At 35.1% G+C, this 15,256-nt stretch overlaps 2 protein-coding genes, 1 long non-coding RNA gene and 1 other non-coding gene across 14 annotated transcripts; 2 read left to right on the top strand and 2 right to left on the bottom strand.

Annotated features, from left to right (window-relative positions):
• Positions 1 to 4,292: 4,292 nt before the first annotated feature.
• LOC147485976 (uncharacterized) lies at positions 4,293 to 8,003 on the top strand. 10 transcript variants are annotated; one of them, XM_086572119.1, is made up of 5 exons: positions 4,293 to 4,623; positions 5,312 to 5,368; positions 6,198 to 6,313; positions 6,479 to 6,526; positions 7,572 to 8,003. In XM_086572119.1, exons 1-5 carry the CDS (start codon positions 4,611 to 4,613, stop codon positions 7,641 to 7,643), a joined length of 306 nt encoding a protein of 101 aa, XP_086428245.1. In that variant the 5' UTR covers positions 4,293 to 4,610; the 3' UTR covers positions 7,644 to 8,003. The 10 variants fall into 10 exon arrangements, 6 of the variants coding, with proteins under 6 accessions (XP_086428245.1, XP_086428248.1, XP_086428246.1 ...); XR_015201815.1 differs by lacking the exon at positions 6,479 to 6,526 and adding an exon at positions 5,012 to 5,212 and having other exon boundaries at positions 4,294 to 4,623; positions 7,572 to 7,726; XR_015201816.1 differs by lacking the exon at positions 6,479 to 6,526 and adding an exon at positions 5,012 to 5,136 and having other exon boundaries at positions 4,296 to 4,623; positions 7,572 to 7,726.
• LOC147485974 (universal stress protein A-like protein) lies at positions 7,482 to 10,116 on the bottom strand. 2 transcript variants are annotated; one of them, XM_086572117.1, is made up of 4 exons: positions 9,572 to 10,116; positions 8,509 to 8,612; positions 8,111 to 8,229; positions 7,482 to 7,714 (listed from the first exon to the last, which is right to left on the bottom strand). In XM_086572117.1, exons 1-4 carry the CDS (start codon positions 9,852 to 9,854, stop codon positions 7,636 to 7,638), a joined length of 585 nt encoding a protein of 194 aa, XP_086428243.1. In that variant the 5' UTR covers positions 9,855 to 10,116; the 3' UTR covers positions 7,482 to 7,635. The 2 variants fall into 2 exon arrangements, with proteins under 2 accessions (XP_086428243.1, XP_086428242.1); XM_086572116.1 differs by having other exon boundaries at positions 8,509 to 8,624; positions 9,572 to 9,997.
• On the top strand, positions 9,421 to 9,494 carry TRNAN-GUU (transfer RNA asparagine (anticodon GUU)). Its single transcript has one exon. It is a non-coding gene; the product is annotated as a tRNA-Asn (tRNA).
• Positions 10,117 to 12,632: 2,516 nt separating the features above from the next.
• Positions 12,633 to 14,087, bottom strand: LOC147485973 (uncharacterized). Its single transcript, XR_015203133.1, has 3 exons — positions 13,990 to 14,087; positions 13,610 to 13,886; positions 12,633 to 12,951 (listed from the first exon to the last, which is right to left on the bottom strand). It is a non-coding gene; the product is annotated as an uncharacterized LOC147485973 (long non-coding RNA).
• Positions 14,088 to 15,256: the final 1,169 nt, after the last annotated feature.

The raw sequence follows: 15,256 nt of genomic DNA, 5'->3' as shown, positions 1-15,256 counted from the left end.
TGCAGCGTGATTCTCATATCATGTTCTCCAAAGTGAATTCTCGTCCTTCTACACTTCGGTATCTTATTGATCATGTGGGCGAGTTTATCCATGATTTTGAACAAGTATTGTGTTTAGCTTCTTTGAGTTTGGTTCAATTTGCCATTTTAGTAGGATTCCCATACGGAATACACTATTCGTCTGGTGTATATATATGTCTACCATTACCAAATCAAAGAAAAATGTTCAAGGAATTAAGATTTTATTTCCTTTAAGTAATAGGTGTGGGTACTACAATTTTATCTATATTCTCAAATTCTCAATGGTCTCTCCATTGAACTACTCTGAGCCTCTTCTCTTAATCTTTTAACTCTCCTCTACCCAACCTCCCATGTAGCGACACAAATAAGTGCCTTATGAGCTCTTTCAACAATGTTAATTGGCAAACTGTTGGAACGCCGTCAACGCACCCTACACAATTTTGAAGCATTCCATTTTAGCCTCCCTGGTATTGCCTGTTCGGGCAACTTTTTATAACACCTTAAAATTGTTAAGTTGAGTCCCCATACCTGGTGTTGCCTGTTAGTGCTACCTTTTTAACACCTTAGACTTAAAGAGGAAAACTGCTTTTTTTTGGAGGAGGCTTTATACATAGAAATATTAATTGCAATCAACATGATCTCTGCAGACTATCCCAGCACCTCCCTGACCTGGGTTATCTAGAACTTTGATTTCAATTTGTTTAGGCATACACCGGGAAAGCTCCATTGTTCTTTGATGCATCCCATTCCACCTGTCATACTAAAACCATTCAAAGATTCATGCTTTGCTGTTGAGCCCAGCAAATCTCCTTTCAGAAGCTGACATATGATTCACATATCCATTTATTACTGTCACTCCAAGCTTAGCTTGAACAAAAACTGTTTTCAAAAACTAACTTTCCGAATGTATTGTGCACCATGGGGTGAAGAACTTGAGCAAACAAAAACAACCATGAGGTGAAGAACTCCAGCTGAGCAGGCTTGTTAGTATGAAGAATTTCAAGTTTTAGCTGCAACAGGAATCTCTTGTACATTATAACTTATTAGTCTCATGATGCTGATTAAAAGCCAATAAAGCAATATAATGAAGGAATTGAAAAGAAGAAAATACCTAGGGCAATACACAAAAGAAATTCATTGACACATGAGATTTTTTAAAAATTCTAATTTCGTTAATGCTACACTAAGAATGTCCGTTATACTAAAAATCCACTAAGAAAGGTGCTTATTACTGATCGTTCAACTATAAAATGTCCAAATAAAGGTAAGATAGTCACAGATAGTCAAGGCTCACGGAGGCAGTTCCTATATACCCTCAAATACTTAAAACAGTGGCAATTGCAAGACTCACAAATCGGCCATACGGATCCCTTTACCGTATTGCACAGACTCACAAATTGCTGATTATAACTTTTAGGGTAATATACCAAGTCTAAGGATCTGAGAACCCACGAAAAGGAAAAATCAAAGTACCCGAATAAGATGGAATCCCATTACAACATATTCTATTAGCAATAAACCGTTAGATGAGAGCGAGAGATATGATGAGTAGGGAGGTTCAATTCGTGACGTCAAGTGTCTGAGCGTTGACACTGAAGTATTAGCCAAGAACTCATTTTACTGAAACTGAAACTGAGTTGTTAATCTGCATATGAAGACCATCCATGACATGACTATTAACCAATTGAGCGAGATTTGGATTCTGGGGTGTATTGACGGAAAATTAACTAATTTTTTTGGATCTTAGTATGTTTTGACTACATTTAAGCTTGGTCGCAACATGTAAAAAGCTAAAGGTTAGTAAATATTAATACTCCTAGATAGCTAAACAGAAAAAGATCTTGGATATGGTGGTTCATCATGCACAAAGGTTAAAGCTACAAAGGGTATTTGCATAAACCTGTGACACTCTAGAATGCATATCATGGAAATCAGAGATTGAAAATGTAGCAAGAAATCTACACATGATTACCAAACTTTCGGGAATAAAAGAAAACCAACTTTGCATGCGTGAGGCTTCAATCACAATTTGAGTTTGAACTTGTTTCCGTACTTTAGCACGATCATTTTCTACATCCATTTGTTGTTCCATGATGGCTATCATAGTCTTTTAATTGAAATGCCAAGCTAGGAGAAGTTGAATTGTGTTAGATAAACAAAGAGTCAAACAACCAGCTTTACAAAATCACTAATTACCAACTCCTCTTCAAAAAATCAGAAAAAGAGTTAAACAAAAAAAAAAATAGAATAAAATAAGATGCAGACCAATGGATGGAAAAAGAGAAGAAACCATTCCTCTATTACAAAAATCACAATCTCGTAGAATCAAAGAAAGTAATGGTAATCAAGATTTAATACCAAGGGTCTGGATTGAATCAAATAAACTATGCCACATGTACATTTACAACAAGGTGCAAAAAACATTTGTCCATTCAGCATCATCAGATAGTGAATCTAATAACCATCAAACCAAATGAAACCATTTAAGAGAAGTGAAGTGCGGTGTAAGTAAAAAAGGCGACATGGACTGATTGACTTGCTAATAAGATTAGGAACATCTAAAATATATGACTGTATCTACTATTTTACCCTTATTTTTTTAGTAGACTGATGATATTACCCTTCTATGCTTTTTAAGCAAAACGCACACATCAATCTAGTTTAATTAAATACTAGATTTTGCATTAATTAAATGATGGCCAACACGTGGGACCCATGTGTTAATGCAAAAATGATTTTTTTTTTCTAAAAGACACATATACCCTTGTTTAAAATTTAATTTACTTTAATTTTGCTGTTCTAATAATGTCATTTAATGAAAATATAAAGGGCAAAATGGGAATAAAAAGTGGAAGTGTATGAAATTTTAAGAATCCAAATTCAGCGAAATTACTTTTTTACCCTTCATAGGATAGATTATTTACATGTGATCCTTTCAATATATGATTGTTATGCTACCTTACGGAAAGAAAACAGTTGATTGTCGTTAGGTGTTTAGAAGCAAGTTCAACAGTGATGGTTGCTTAGAGAGGTCTAAAGATCGGCTCGTTGCAATGAGATTCACCAAACATATATATGGTCATGACTGCAGGGAGACTTTTGCACCAGTTGCAAAGATGAACACATTTAAAGTTCTTGTATCTCTAGCTATAAATCAAGACTAGAAATTGTTTCAGATGGATGTTAAAAATGCATTCTTATACGGCGATTTTAAAGAAGAAGTGTATATCAGCATCCCACCTAGACATCCGAAGGAGACTAAGGTTGGATTAGTATGCAAGTTAAAAAAGGCTATCTATGGACTTAAACAATCTCCACGAGCGTGGTATGCCAAGCTTAGTTATGTTCTAGCTATGACCGGTCTTAAGCGGAGTGATGTTGATCCTTCTTTATTTGTTAAGTCTAGCAGGTCAGGCTTGGTGCTTGTTCTTATTTATGTTGATGACATAGCTATCACAGGTAATGACCATATTGAAATCTCTAAGCTCAAGGAGTTACTGCACAAGAAATTTGTCATCAAGGATTTGGGTATTATGAAGTAATTTTTTGGGATCGAAATTGCTTATTAAAAAAAAAGTATATTTCTAAATCAAAGAAAGTATGTGTTGGATATTTTGAGTGAAGCAGGAAAACTGGGGGTAAAACCATCTGATTCTCCAACTGACAGTGGAGCCAAGTTAGACAACACCAGTGATCTTTTTACTGACATTGGTCAGTATCAGCGATTAGTTGGTAAACTAATACATTTAACTTTTACCCGACTAGATATTTCTTATGCAGTGAGCTTGGTTAGTCGTTTTATGCATGCTTCAAGGACTCCACATATGGATGCAGTTTCTAGAATACTACAAGATTCGAAAAGGCATGCTGCAGGTATTTAGATGCGGAAAAATAGGCATACATCTATTACCGCTTATACATATCCGACAGGGGGATGTCCAAATTGATTGGCGGTCGACTTCTGGTTATTGTAGTTTTGTGGGAGGTAATTTGGTCACTTGGAAGAACAAGAAACGTAATGTAGTGGCTCGTTTAGTCTTTGAAAGGTTTGAATCTGAGGGCTATGACTTCCACCACCAGTGAAATCCAAATAGAGAGTGCCCCCTTATTTAGCTAAGATGTTATTTTGAATGACGTCCGAGTTTCTAATATCGAAATTTGTATATTTTCTCCATTGGAGACATTCAAGTATCTAATAATTATTCATACCGTATACTAGAGTGGAGTGGAATGTAAAATCCAAAAGTGCAGCCTAGTGGAGGTGTAAAATGGATAATCTAGGACACCATAAAAGACGCGTGTTCGCGCCATTTTCAATCACAAAAGTCGCCTCGTTTGAAAACAATTTTTGCGTTAAAACAAAGAAAAGCCCACAACCAAATAAGAAAAGCCCACAACCAAATAAGAAAAGCCCAAAACCAGATTTCCTCCGCCCTCGTCCCCATTTCTCAAAAACAGAGAAAAAAAAAAAGAGACCTCCACTCTCACTCTCTCTGGCGATTCCACCCAAATTGAGGATGGAGATTTGTTGATCCTCAAATTCGAGAATGGAGATTTCGCAAAGCGTGATTATTCAATAGTGAATCGACAATGGAGAAGAAAGGTGAATTAGAGATTGGAATTATATTTTGGCAGTTATAAAAAAAAAACATGTTTTAGTCCCACATCGTCTTTTTATACAGTGTTTATTACGTATTTAATAAGTTTGATACCAGAAACAGATGCCCACGAGGCACCTTCCACCCACCACCCCACTTCCTGCTGAGGACATGGCAGGGGAAACACGACCCCTCACTGAGGCTGAACCCCCCCTGTCATCGAGGCACTACCACCCCCTTCTCGGTGAAGGGGCTCCACCCATTTTTTTTTACTTTTTCAAGTCTCTGGTTTTTTGCTTTCTGTTTGTATGGGCACAGATCCAATCCTGTCCTACAATCGAAACATTGGTGGCAACTGGTTTTTTTTTGTAAACCTCCATTTGTTTTATGCAGGTCATTCAAACTCCATTACCAGTTTAATAAGTTTGATGGGAAATTGCTTGCTTCTGGAAGTTTTGATGGGCTTGTTCAAGTATGGGACGCATATTCTGTGTGCAGGTCCTAGTGACGGTGTCGAGGTGAAGTCTCAAAGAATATATTGGAATCGACCCATCAATTGATCTTATGATCTCATTTCCGGAAACAAATCAACGGGTTCTTTTGTGTTGCATTTAGAACATAACTATATGTTTGAGATACGAAATCAGTGATTCCTCTTTTATTGGTCTTTAAGTCGTATGTTTCTTCTTTCAGGATACTCAGTGCCGACTCTATGGTCCCTCCAAAGCTGGAAGTATGTTCAACTAAGAGGTAATATTAGATTCTGCCACTTCAACATGCTCATCAACTAATTTGTAGTATTCGTATACGACTCATGTTCTTAGCTGGTCTTTTTAGTTTTTGTTGTTTGAACCTTTCTATTGGAATACATGATATAGTTCATGTTCTCAAAAGAATAAAAGAATATATCATCGTAAGTATAAATGGTTTCTCCTCCTTAACGAGGAAAGCTTGTTGAGTTAACCTTGGGGGTGGGTGAATTATTCAATAGTGAATCGACAATGGAGAAGAAAGGTGAATTAGAGATTTGAAATTATTTTTTCGTTTTATAAAAAAAAACATGTTTTAGTCCCACATCGTCTTTTTTATACAGTGTTTATTACGTATTTAATAAGTTTGATACCAGAAACAGATGCCGAGGACTCGGGTCACTCGAGTGGCAACCCCGCTCCCCGACGAGGCACCTTCCACCCACCACCCCACTTCCTGCTGAGGACATGGCGCACTACCATATTCTTCTCGGTGGTGAAGAGGCTCCGCCCATTTTTTTTAACTTTTTCAAGTCTCTCACCGAAAAACAGTGATTTCAATTAACATGTTTTTACAAATGGTTTTGAAACAACTCAATTGAATTCAACCTTGCTCCTTTGTGAACTGTGATGTGCTTTGATTTCAAAATATACACATAAAACTCAGTGAACTGTGTGGGTTGTGCTTTTGCACAATTGACACCTTGTTACTTTGGTTTTGTTGTTATTATCTTTTTCTGATTCTTTTTTATTCTTCCCTCCTTAATTCCTTATACACCCTTGATGCATTGGTTTTTCTCACAGTTATTTGTTCTTATGTAATGTTCTAGGTTATCCGTATCATCCCGAGGCAATCACGTGTTTGACAATAAGTTATGACTCCAACCTTGCTATCACGGGGTCAGAGAATAGTTCTGTCCACATAGTGCACATTGCAACTGGGAAGGTCTGTATCTCTCCCTTTCTCACCTATCGGGCTTTCTTTTCACCTCTTGTTTTACTATTGTTGGGTGTCCGAGCCGTTGGACCATAGTGAATTGGGTCCATGTGCAAACCACCAATACTGCTGTATTGACTTTGAGTACTGATAATGTTGGATGCTCCATGTCAGGGGCAGATCGCAAAGTCCCACAGTTGTGACCTGGGGCAAGTGCCTCAGGTGAAATATTTTTAAGTACTATTATATGTATTATGTAGAAATGGAATATCTCTCCCCCCCCCCAAAAAAAAAGAAAAAATCTATCTATGTTAATCTTCTCTGTAGTATTAATATATCGAATATCTTGCCACAATTCTGTGTTTTGAACTGTTTTTTTCCTTTACGGTCTAGTTTGATGCATACGTTCTTCGCTTCAGAAAATTAAGTTTTCCACATATAGTAGATAGTTGAGTTGAGTCTATCAATTAAAAGTTTCACACATATAGTAGCTCATTGAGTTTAATACATTTTAGAAATTATGGACCTAAAAGAAATGCTAGGTTTTAGTTTTCCTAATTTTTTTTATATTTAAAAAAAAATTGATGAAATTATGGATGGATAATCCTCAAATCCTTAACTTTCATACTATATAGTTTCTTATTTTTTGCGTTATTGTTATTTCTAAGACTCAATTAATATATGATTTCTTAAAAATCAAGAGAGTTCTTCGAAAGAAGCGTATTAAATCCCAATTATTGGTAGGTTGTTAATTATTCCCATAACCTTTTGGTGATTAACACAATTGTTGAGGCATGAATCCTAACCACGACTTAGACAAACCATAGCATTTAACCTCAGCCGCAAACTAAAAACCATTGTAGTCTAGAGTTTTTCCGTGGTGTTCATTGAAATAGGTAGACCTTTGGGCTAGAGCCAGTTAATTGCCAAATGCATGTTTTTTAAGTTAAATTTTTTGAAAGGATTAATTGGAAAAATGAGAAGTTATGGAAAAATGAGAAACAATTTTAGGGGATAGTGTCATGGTGGGAGCTTGGGAATCCGACTAAATTTGTTAAATTGGTAGTCAAAAGGATCGCACTCAAACTGCAAAAAGTTGAACCGAGATGTGAATCTGACAGGAAGTGGCATAATAAACTTGCATAACAATAATTTATTACTTGCATAGTCGAATGAATAATTCTAGAAAAGATGTTTTTTATTACTGACTGAACCACAAACATCTACATATGCTGCGAAGTTAAACATTCATTTGTCCTGATTACAGCAAATTGGATTCACAGTTTCTGTTACCAACAGTACTGCAAATACTACTCAGACAGTCAGACCGCTCATTTAGGTGGTTTCACGATTAGGATGGGGCATTTTACATGATGTGCACAGTAGTCACTCACACTTCCAAGAAAAGCTCTGCAAGCAAAAGACAAACTATTAACATCTTCATCACTGGGGGAAAAAAATCAGATTTCAGAATGAGCTACAAAGCATTGATTTGAAGATGCCTCAACTTGATTTAGAGATATTATCATTTTTCATCATATGCGGAAAATCGAATTACAGGATTTTGCATGTTTTCCTTGTCTATGAAACAGTCTGAACTGCGAATGTCAACAATTTATGTGTTTTTTTCAATTCCCTGTCGCAAGCATTTTGATAGCCTCTTACGGTTAAGAAGCATTAGGTGCACCAAATTGTCATGTGAAGAGTTTTTTTTTTTTTTTTGTTTGAAACCTCTTTAGGAATTAACAATAATGTGCTAAGAAATCAAGAACTAAATGATAATTGAATCATTAGTCGGAATTATACCTCTTGAGTTTGCTAAGACCACGACTCCCTACAACAACAATGTCAGGGTGAGTCTGCTCCGCTGCCTGACAAATCATATCCTTTGGGTCTCCATCAAGAACAACAGTTTCAACTTTGATCTGCACAAGATTATAGAAACTATTACAATTTAGGAAATCACTTAAATAGTTCAGGTACCCACATTTCTCATGTTGGACAATCCAACCAATATATACACAATATCTTTATGTCCATTTGATACACTGATATCCTTTTCCTCTTGCTAACATAAACACTATCCCAAAGAATGCAAAAGGCGACGTGGCATATGTTACAGATTACATCATACATACCTTACATAATATATAGCTTCTAATTATATTATAACCGTACCATCTGATAGGGAGTTTAGCACTTACTGGCTTTTCCTTGCAGATTTGTACAGCCCGGGAGAGTAGCATGGCAGAATTCTGTTCTTGAGCTTTCTTTACAGACTCTATTACCGTAGTCGTTGCATAAACAGCTGTAGGAAACACTAGCACAGTAAACAACTTATAATTTAGTTGCATATGTACCATTTCACTGTCAAACTTTTTGCCTTGGGATAGATAGTACTCGAAACTTTTATCGTTATCTATGGTAGAATCGACATATACTCGATGGTTATCATGCAATACTTGATACAACCTCCAAATGTTAGAATGTGACCTAACCACTCATCAAATTCCCAAAGTGAACCTATTGTCTGTTGATGGATATACTTTCTTCCCAGGGGAGATTTTTCTCAGAAAAAATCATCTCATTTTGAAACTTCTAGCAATGCCAGAAGATGTGGTCAGATTTTTGGAAGGTCCACATTTTTTCAATATAAGATCAGTTTTCAAATGAGCTAATTGTTATCGAGGATGATCTCCATCACTCCATGTGCAAAGAGCCGAAGACCATATCCACCAGAATCAGCCTCTAATTAGACCTGGACCTTATGTCAAATATCGACAAATTTACTCATGTCAAATATAAAAGTTATAAAATCAGAACTCTCAGTACAATAATCCTTTTACAAGGTAATTCTCAAATTTGGGCACACCTTAACAGGTATCATATTTAATTGAAAAATTCCAGGCCAATGCGAAATTCAGGTTAAAGCATCAACTCATCAAGGTTCAGCGAAAAGAAAAAAGGTTAAAGCATCAAAACCAGTAATATATGGGCTCAAATACTATGCTCTATAATACACCAATATCTTTGACTCCCTACTACTAAAGGTGAACAGGGGCTTGGAAAGCTAGGATTAATATCTAGTATTTAATAAACAGAATGTATTTCAAGTAGCTGGAATAGCTCAGTTGGCTAGAGCGTGTGGCTGTTAACCACAAGGTCGGAGGTTCGACCCCTTCTTCTAGCGATTATTTTTACCCCCGACCCGACTATGATGTGTGTTTTCTGTGTAAAATTGTAAAAAGAAGTGCAGGGAAAACAAACCAGGTCCAGCAGGGAAGATGTAGTGTTGGAAAGGTTGTTGGACATGAACAATAGTCATAACCCCAACATCTTCTTGATCAACACCAAGACCATCAAGACCATGATCACAAGTAGTAAACAAGTTAGCAAGAGCCCACTTCAGTGCATAAAAACTTCCTTCACTCTCATCAATTGCCACCATCACTCTTTTCTTCTTCTTCTCTTCCAACACTGGTGGCAGCTGCACCTGTTCCTGCTGCTGCTGCTGCATGGTTTCTTCGGCTTCTTCACTCCTCATCTCCATCTTCACTATCTTTTCTCTCCTTTGCCACCCCTCTATCAATTTTGAGCTTTCATAGAGGTTTGTCAATCTGTGTGTTGGTTTTGAGTTTTGACAGTTGGGGCCCTTCTAATGCCACTTTTTAAACTCAAGGATATGACTAAAACTGAAAGTGAAGCTCAGGTGACAAATGAGTTCAATTTAGCTATGCCACGTGGATACCATGCATGAATAATAATCCACTGCTTACTTCAAAACAATGGATCTTTTTATATTGAAAACCTTGACTCTGGTTTCGATTTTTTAGTGCTTATCGCGTATTTGCATTTCTTTACACTTCCCACAGTTTACTGCACCATAAGCCTGTGCGCCGTGTCTGGAACGCTTCAAAATTCAAATGCCTCAGCTGCTTCCAAAATATTTTGGACATAACCGTGTAGTTGTGTACACAAGGAGTTTAACCCATTCTCCCATTGTCTGATGCTACATTGAACAACAACAACAACAACAACAACAACAACAACAACAACAAAAAAAAAAAAAAATTAAGTTCTACCGTAATACGTTCAAACTAGTTTTCGAACCCGTCCTACGAATGGGTATTACTAAATTAAATTATTCTAAAAAATATTAACAACTATATAAATATTATATTTATCACCCATTCAAAAAAATTGTAACGTGAAAACCCCACTTTCTATAAAAAGAAAGAACATACACTTGATAAAATCTTTCGACTTCTTTTTGTTGTTTAATAATATAAGTTTGGTTGAAGTTTTGTGAGAATGCCCAATGAGGCGAATATCATATTGAAATTAACCACTTGAATAGCAATACAATAATCCCAATCATACGAAAAGAGATATGATAAACACTATTTTTAACGCAAAATTATACTTATCGAGACATTCTCACTACATATAATACAATAACGTTTTGAGGTTAGTTCGTTGCATTTGCATCTAATTTTCAATTTCTCGTTAATTATTCTTTCAGGTTCAATCAGTGTATTTGTATCAAGTTTCCAATTCCTCGTTAATTATTCTTTCAGGTTCGATCAATGCATTTGCATTTAGTTTCCTAATTTCACAATAATTATTCTTTGTGGTTAACTCAATGCATTTACATCCAGTTTCTGATTTCCCATTAAATATTCTTTGAAGTTAATTCAATGCATTTGCATCCAGTTTCCGATTTTCTGTTAATTATCCAAGGTGGTATATAATATCAACTTCTATTTATCCTTCTGTAGCATCCTTGAAAACATGACATAAAAAAAAATTTATACATGATTCATTATGTGGGATCATCAAAGATTATCCAGTTTTCGATTACCGTTAATTATTTTTTGAGGTTATTTCAATATATGAATTTGCTTCCAATTTCTGATTTCCCGTTAATTATTCTTTAAGATTAGTTCTATGCATTTGCATCAAGTTTTCGATTTCCTGTTAATTATTTTTTAATAGTAGTTCAATACAGTTGTATCATGTTTTCAATATCTCATTAATTATTCTTTGAGATTATTTAAATGCATTTCCATCCAGTTTCTAATTTCCCGTTAAATATTCTCTGAGATTAGTTCGATGCAATTGCATCCAGTTTCTGATTTCTCGTTAATCACTATTTGATGTTAGTTCCATTCAATTGCATCCGGTTTTCGATTTTCTGTTAATTATATATTTTTTTTGTTAGTTCAATGCATTTAGATGCAGTTTCTAATTTCCAGGTAATTATTCTTTGAGGTTAGTTCGATGCATTTGCATCTAGTTTCTAATTTCCCGATAATTATTCTTTAAGGTTAGTTCCATTCATTTGCATCCACTTTTCGATTTTCTAGTTAATTATTCTTTGAGATTAATTCAATACAGTTGCACCTAGTTTTTTATTTCCTGTTAATTATTCTTTGAGGTGAGTTCAATGCATTTGCATCTAGTTACTGATTTCCCGTTAATAATTCTTTGAGGTTAGTTCAACGGCAGGTGCAACCAGTTTCCGATTTCCCGCCAATTATTATTTTTTGACTTTAGTTCAATGCATTTGCATTCAGTTTTCGATTTCCTGTTAATTATCCAATACCAACTTTTATTAATTCTTCTGCTGTGTCTATGCAAATATGACCTAAAAAATAATTATACATGATTCACTATATGGGATCATTAAAGATTATCTGATTTTCGGTTAACTATTCTTTGAGGTTAGTCCAATGAATTTGCACAAAACAACAATTGGCATGTACACAATTGCAATAGTTCAATAGATAGTAGCAACCTATAACCAATGGTACTATGGAAAGACCTGAAAGCAATTGAAGCTCCAAACCCCAACATCTCAATATAAATGACTCAATTTCACAAACTTTTTTCCCATTACCAAAGGATCCTAAACCAATAGGTTCTTTCCACACTTTGGAATTTTTTATTCTTGTAGTGACTTGCATATACATATATTTCAAAATAGAATGGCTTGCATTCTTAATTCACCTCATTAATTGACATCTGAAAATCAATTTCTAACTATAGAATACGTAAATCCACATAGCTTCTGAAACAATTTGATCTAAGAATCTAAGAATCAAAATATAAACAATACCCACCATGATTCTGAAATGGGAGACGACTGAGTAGCTAAAAGAATGGCACGAGCTGCACTTGCATTAATTGTTGTTTACATACAGACTGATAGCGATAAATTAATAGACAGAGCAAAACTTTCTGAATTGAAATGAAAATCTATGAATTGACAAAACTTTTTCTTCTTATTTATAAGAAAGAAATATCAAAACACTATTACGTACTCGTATAGTCAAAATAGAATATGAGTTGGAGCTTAGAAGCCTAAATCCATATCACATAATATTAGTAAATTTAATAAAAGTAGTGTCGGCTTAGATCTTGTCGCTGACTCGACTTTTGACAAACTATATTGCCTATACACTCCCGTGAGCTTCCCCGTATCTGCCTTCTAATGGGAAGTGACTAATGTAGAAACTTAGCATAAAATACTTAATGATGTTGCCAAGATGGTCGAGACCATGCACTTCCAAGAAATGAATCCATCTGGACTTCTAGTAGCATTAGATCCAAGGAACAAATCAGTAGCAATAGCAGTTGATATACACCTGCAGTCAGTATAGACAATTGTGATACTGAAGAAAATAAATAAAAGAAAAAACAATAGTAGGTGAATATGGGTATTTGTATGCAAACACTATAGAAGTTTGAAACCGCACTACATAATAGCGTAAAAAAAGTAACCAACAGTAGATAAGCAAGCTAGTAAATAATGTATTAGGCATGCATATATGTGTGTGTGTGTGTGTGTGTGTGTGTGTGATGGTATACTATATTCATTAACGGTCTTGAACGGTCTGACGACGAAAATATTAAGGAAGCTATGATAATCAGCACCAACAGCAACTCAAAAAGGGAGAATAAAATAGAAATAGGAAATGGAGGATTGTAGTAGTGATTGTTAAAAAGGAAAACAACATTTATAAAATTAATTGCAATATAACTAAGATAGGGTGGTAGTGGTGTTTATGTCATTTAACTGAGACAGGACTATAGGTTTGCTATTGTATCTTTCATACCTAGAGCCACTAATAACATCATATCTTTTAGCTAAATGAAAAAACAACTTTCCGATCTGTTGTAAAAGCAAGTGTTAGGAAAACAATGTTACATCACAGGATCTATGTAGCAACAACATAAAAATTGCAATAAAACATATATATCCATACTTGTTTCCCCAAGCCCTAAAGAAACACTGAATAGTACCTTTCATATATGGTTAGGAGTGTTGCAGCATTCACACCTATATGCCAAATGAAGTGTATCTCCTTGCAGCACTTTGTCTACGTGAATATTAATAACTCTATTCCAAACATTGCTAATGAAGACACTGTTCCAAAACCTCTAACTATAAACACACACTCAGAGGCATGGCTGAGTTTAAGAGGTTTTTAAAAATATGATGTTTCTCCCCTGAGATTCAAACAACTTTTCTGCCTTCACCATGTTTGCATTTTTTTTTTGTAAATTTGTCCATTGCAACCTATCATATAATCGTAAAACCGCATATAAGTTAACCAAATTAAAAAGGGGGAAAAGAGCAGTATATAGAGAGGGAAAGGAACTTAAAGTGTTAAACACCTAACCTTGAAAGGCTCATTGTCTTGAAACTGATAGTAGGAATGAATTTGAGCCAAACTGGAAATCCACTGCATTTAAGAGAAAACGTATCTCACAATTTAAGCCAAAGACCTAAGACAAATAAACTTGTAAATGACTCATATATCACAATCTCATAGTGGAAGCTTCCTTTTCTAGTTTGTCTCTCATATGAGAACACAATGTTGCAACCCAAGTTTCTTACCTATATCAAACACTATTTAACACTTACATGATACTAACATATTTCCTTTAAGCATTGACTAATCTACATAATCCATTTAAATCAAGAAGTCAAAAATGAAAAACAGTCTAGACTTACTAAACTAACCTATTTCTCTTTGCTTTCTACATCCATTAAGGCAAAAAATAATCTAACTCTTCAATGCAATATCCAAAATAAACTAAATCGAACCAAAAACCAAATTACCTTTCTTTCGTCACACAATTTCTGCCTCACTACTTGCCCCAACGTCAGCTACAAAAAAACCAACAAACAAAAAACAATTATCAAATAAATCCAGTTATAAAAATAAATCATTCAAAACTATGTTAACGGGCTGAAGAAGAAACAACAAGCTAGCAATTATCTTATGAGAAATAGGAACATTAAAACTCAGTTGCTTGCATCTAGTTTTTAGTTCGTGGGTCTCCTAATTTGAGCATAACCTGAAATTATAAAATAGTTAAAAGAAATCTTCAAAAAAGCAATAGAAACATTGTACAACTGAATAAGACACAAAAATGAGAGAAAACGTTGTTTGGAGAGGAGTGTAAAACACAAAAAACTGTCTCAAGTAAGGTGTTTCGAACAAAAAGCCATATAAAGTCAAGCATTACAATGGGGCTCAAGATACATCTCTGCCACACCATGGGTTATTAGTCTATGTTCAAATCTCCTGATCCAAATATGAGGCATAAATAAGGGTCCCAAATCTTTTTTAAGTGAATGATAACCTATTGCAAGTCATTACACAATACAGACATAAGTATTTAACACAACTGCCTAACATTTGTGGGATCTGCACACTTGAAAATCAACAAAGACTTGACTCAAGCAAATATAATACACTACAACCATAGGCAGAACAGGACCATGCATCAACTCTTAAAAGTAACTGAAACAAACAATCTCAAAAAGTAGTTAAACTAATCAACTAATGTGTGGGCAAGTCCAATTGAGGGTCAAATATTCACTGATCATAAAGTCCAAAGGTGAGTAGTGACCGCAATTAAAGGTGTAGAACATGGAGT

Source organism: Coptis chinensis, chromosome 7 (genome assembly GCF_015680905.1).
Source record: "Coptis chinensis isolate HL-2020 chromosome 7, ASM1568090v1, whole genome shotgun sequence".
NCBI classification, from domain to species: domain Eukaryota; kingdom Viridiplantae; phylum Streptophyta; class Magnoliopsida; order Ranunculales; family Ranunculaceae; genus Coptis; species Coptis chinensis.
The sequence above is the reverse complement of the archived record's forward strand: the minus strand, read 5'-3'. Positions and strand labels throughout refer to the sequence as shown.

What these genes read in the sequence shown, in the direction of transcription:
- LOC147485976 (XM_086572118.1), top strand. Translation starts at nt 5,296, where the DNA reads ATGTTTCTTCTTTCAGGATACTCAGTGCCGACTCTATGGTCCCTCCAA. An exon ending in GAAGTATGTTCAACTAAGAG is followed by an intron (nt 5,369 to 6,197) that starts GTAATATTAGAT and finishes GTAATGTTCTAG; the next exon opens with GTTATCCGTATCATCCCGAG. An exon ending in ACCTGGGGCAAGTGCCTCAG is followed by an intron (nt 6,527 to 7,571) that starts GTGAAATATTTT and finishes TCCTGATTACAG; the next exon opens with CAAATTGGATTCACAGTTTC.
- LOC147485974 (XM_086572116.1), bottom strand. Translation starts at nt 9,854, where the DNA reads ATGGAGATGAGGAGTGAAGAAGCCGAAGAAACCATGCAGCAGCAGCAG. An exon ending in AAATCTGCAAGGAAAAGCCA is followed by an intron (nt 8,230 to 8,508) that starts GTAAGTGCTAAA and finishes AATCTTGTGCAG; the next exon opens with ATCAAAGTTGAAACTGTTGT. An exon ending in GGTCTTAGCAAACTCAAGAG is followed by an intron (nt 7,715 to 8,110) that starts GTATAATTCCGA and finishes TTTTGCTTGCAG; the next exon opens with AGCTTTTCTTGGAAGTGTGA.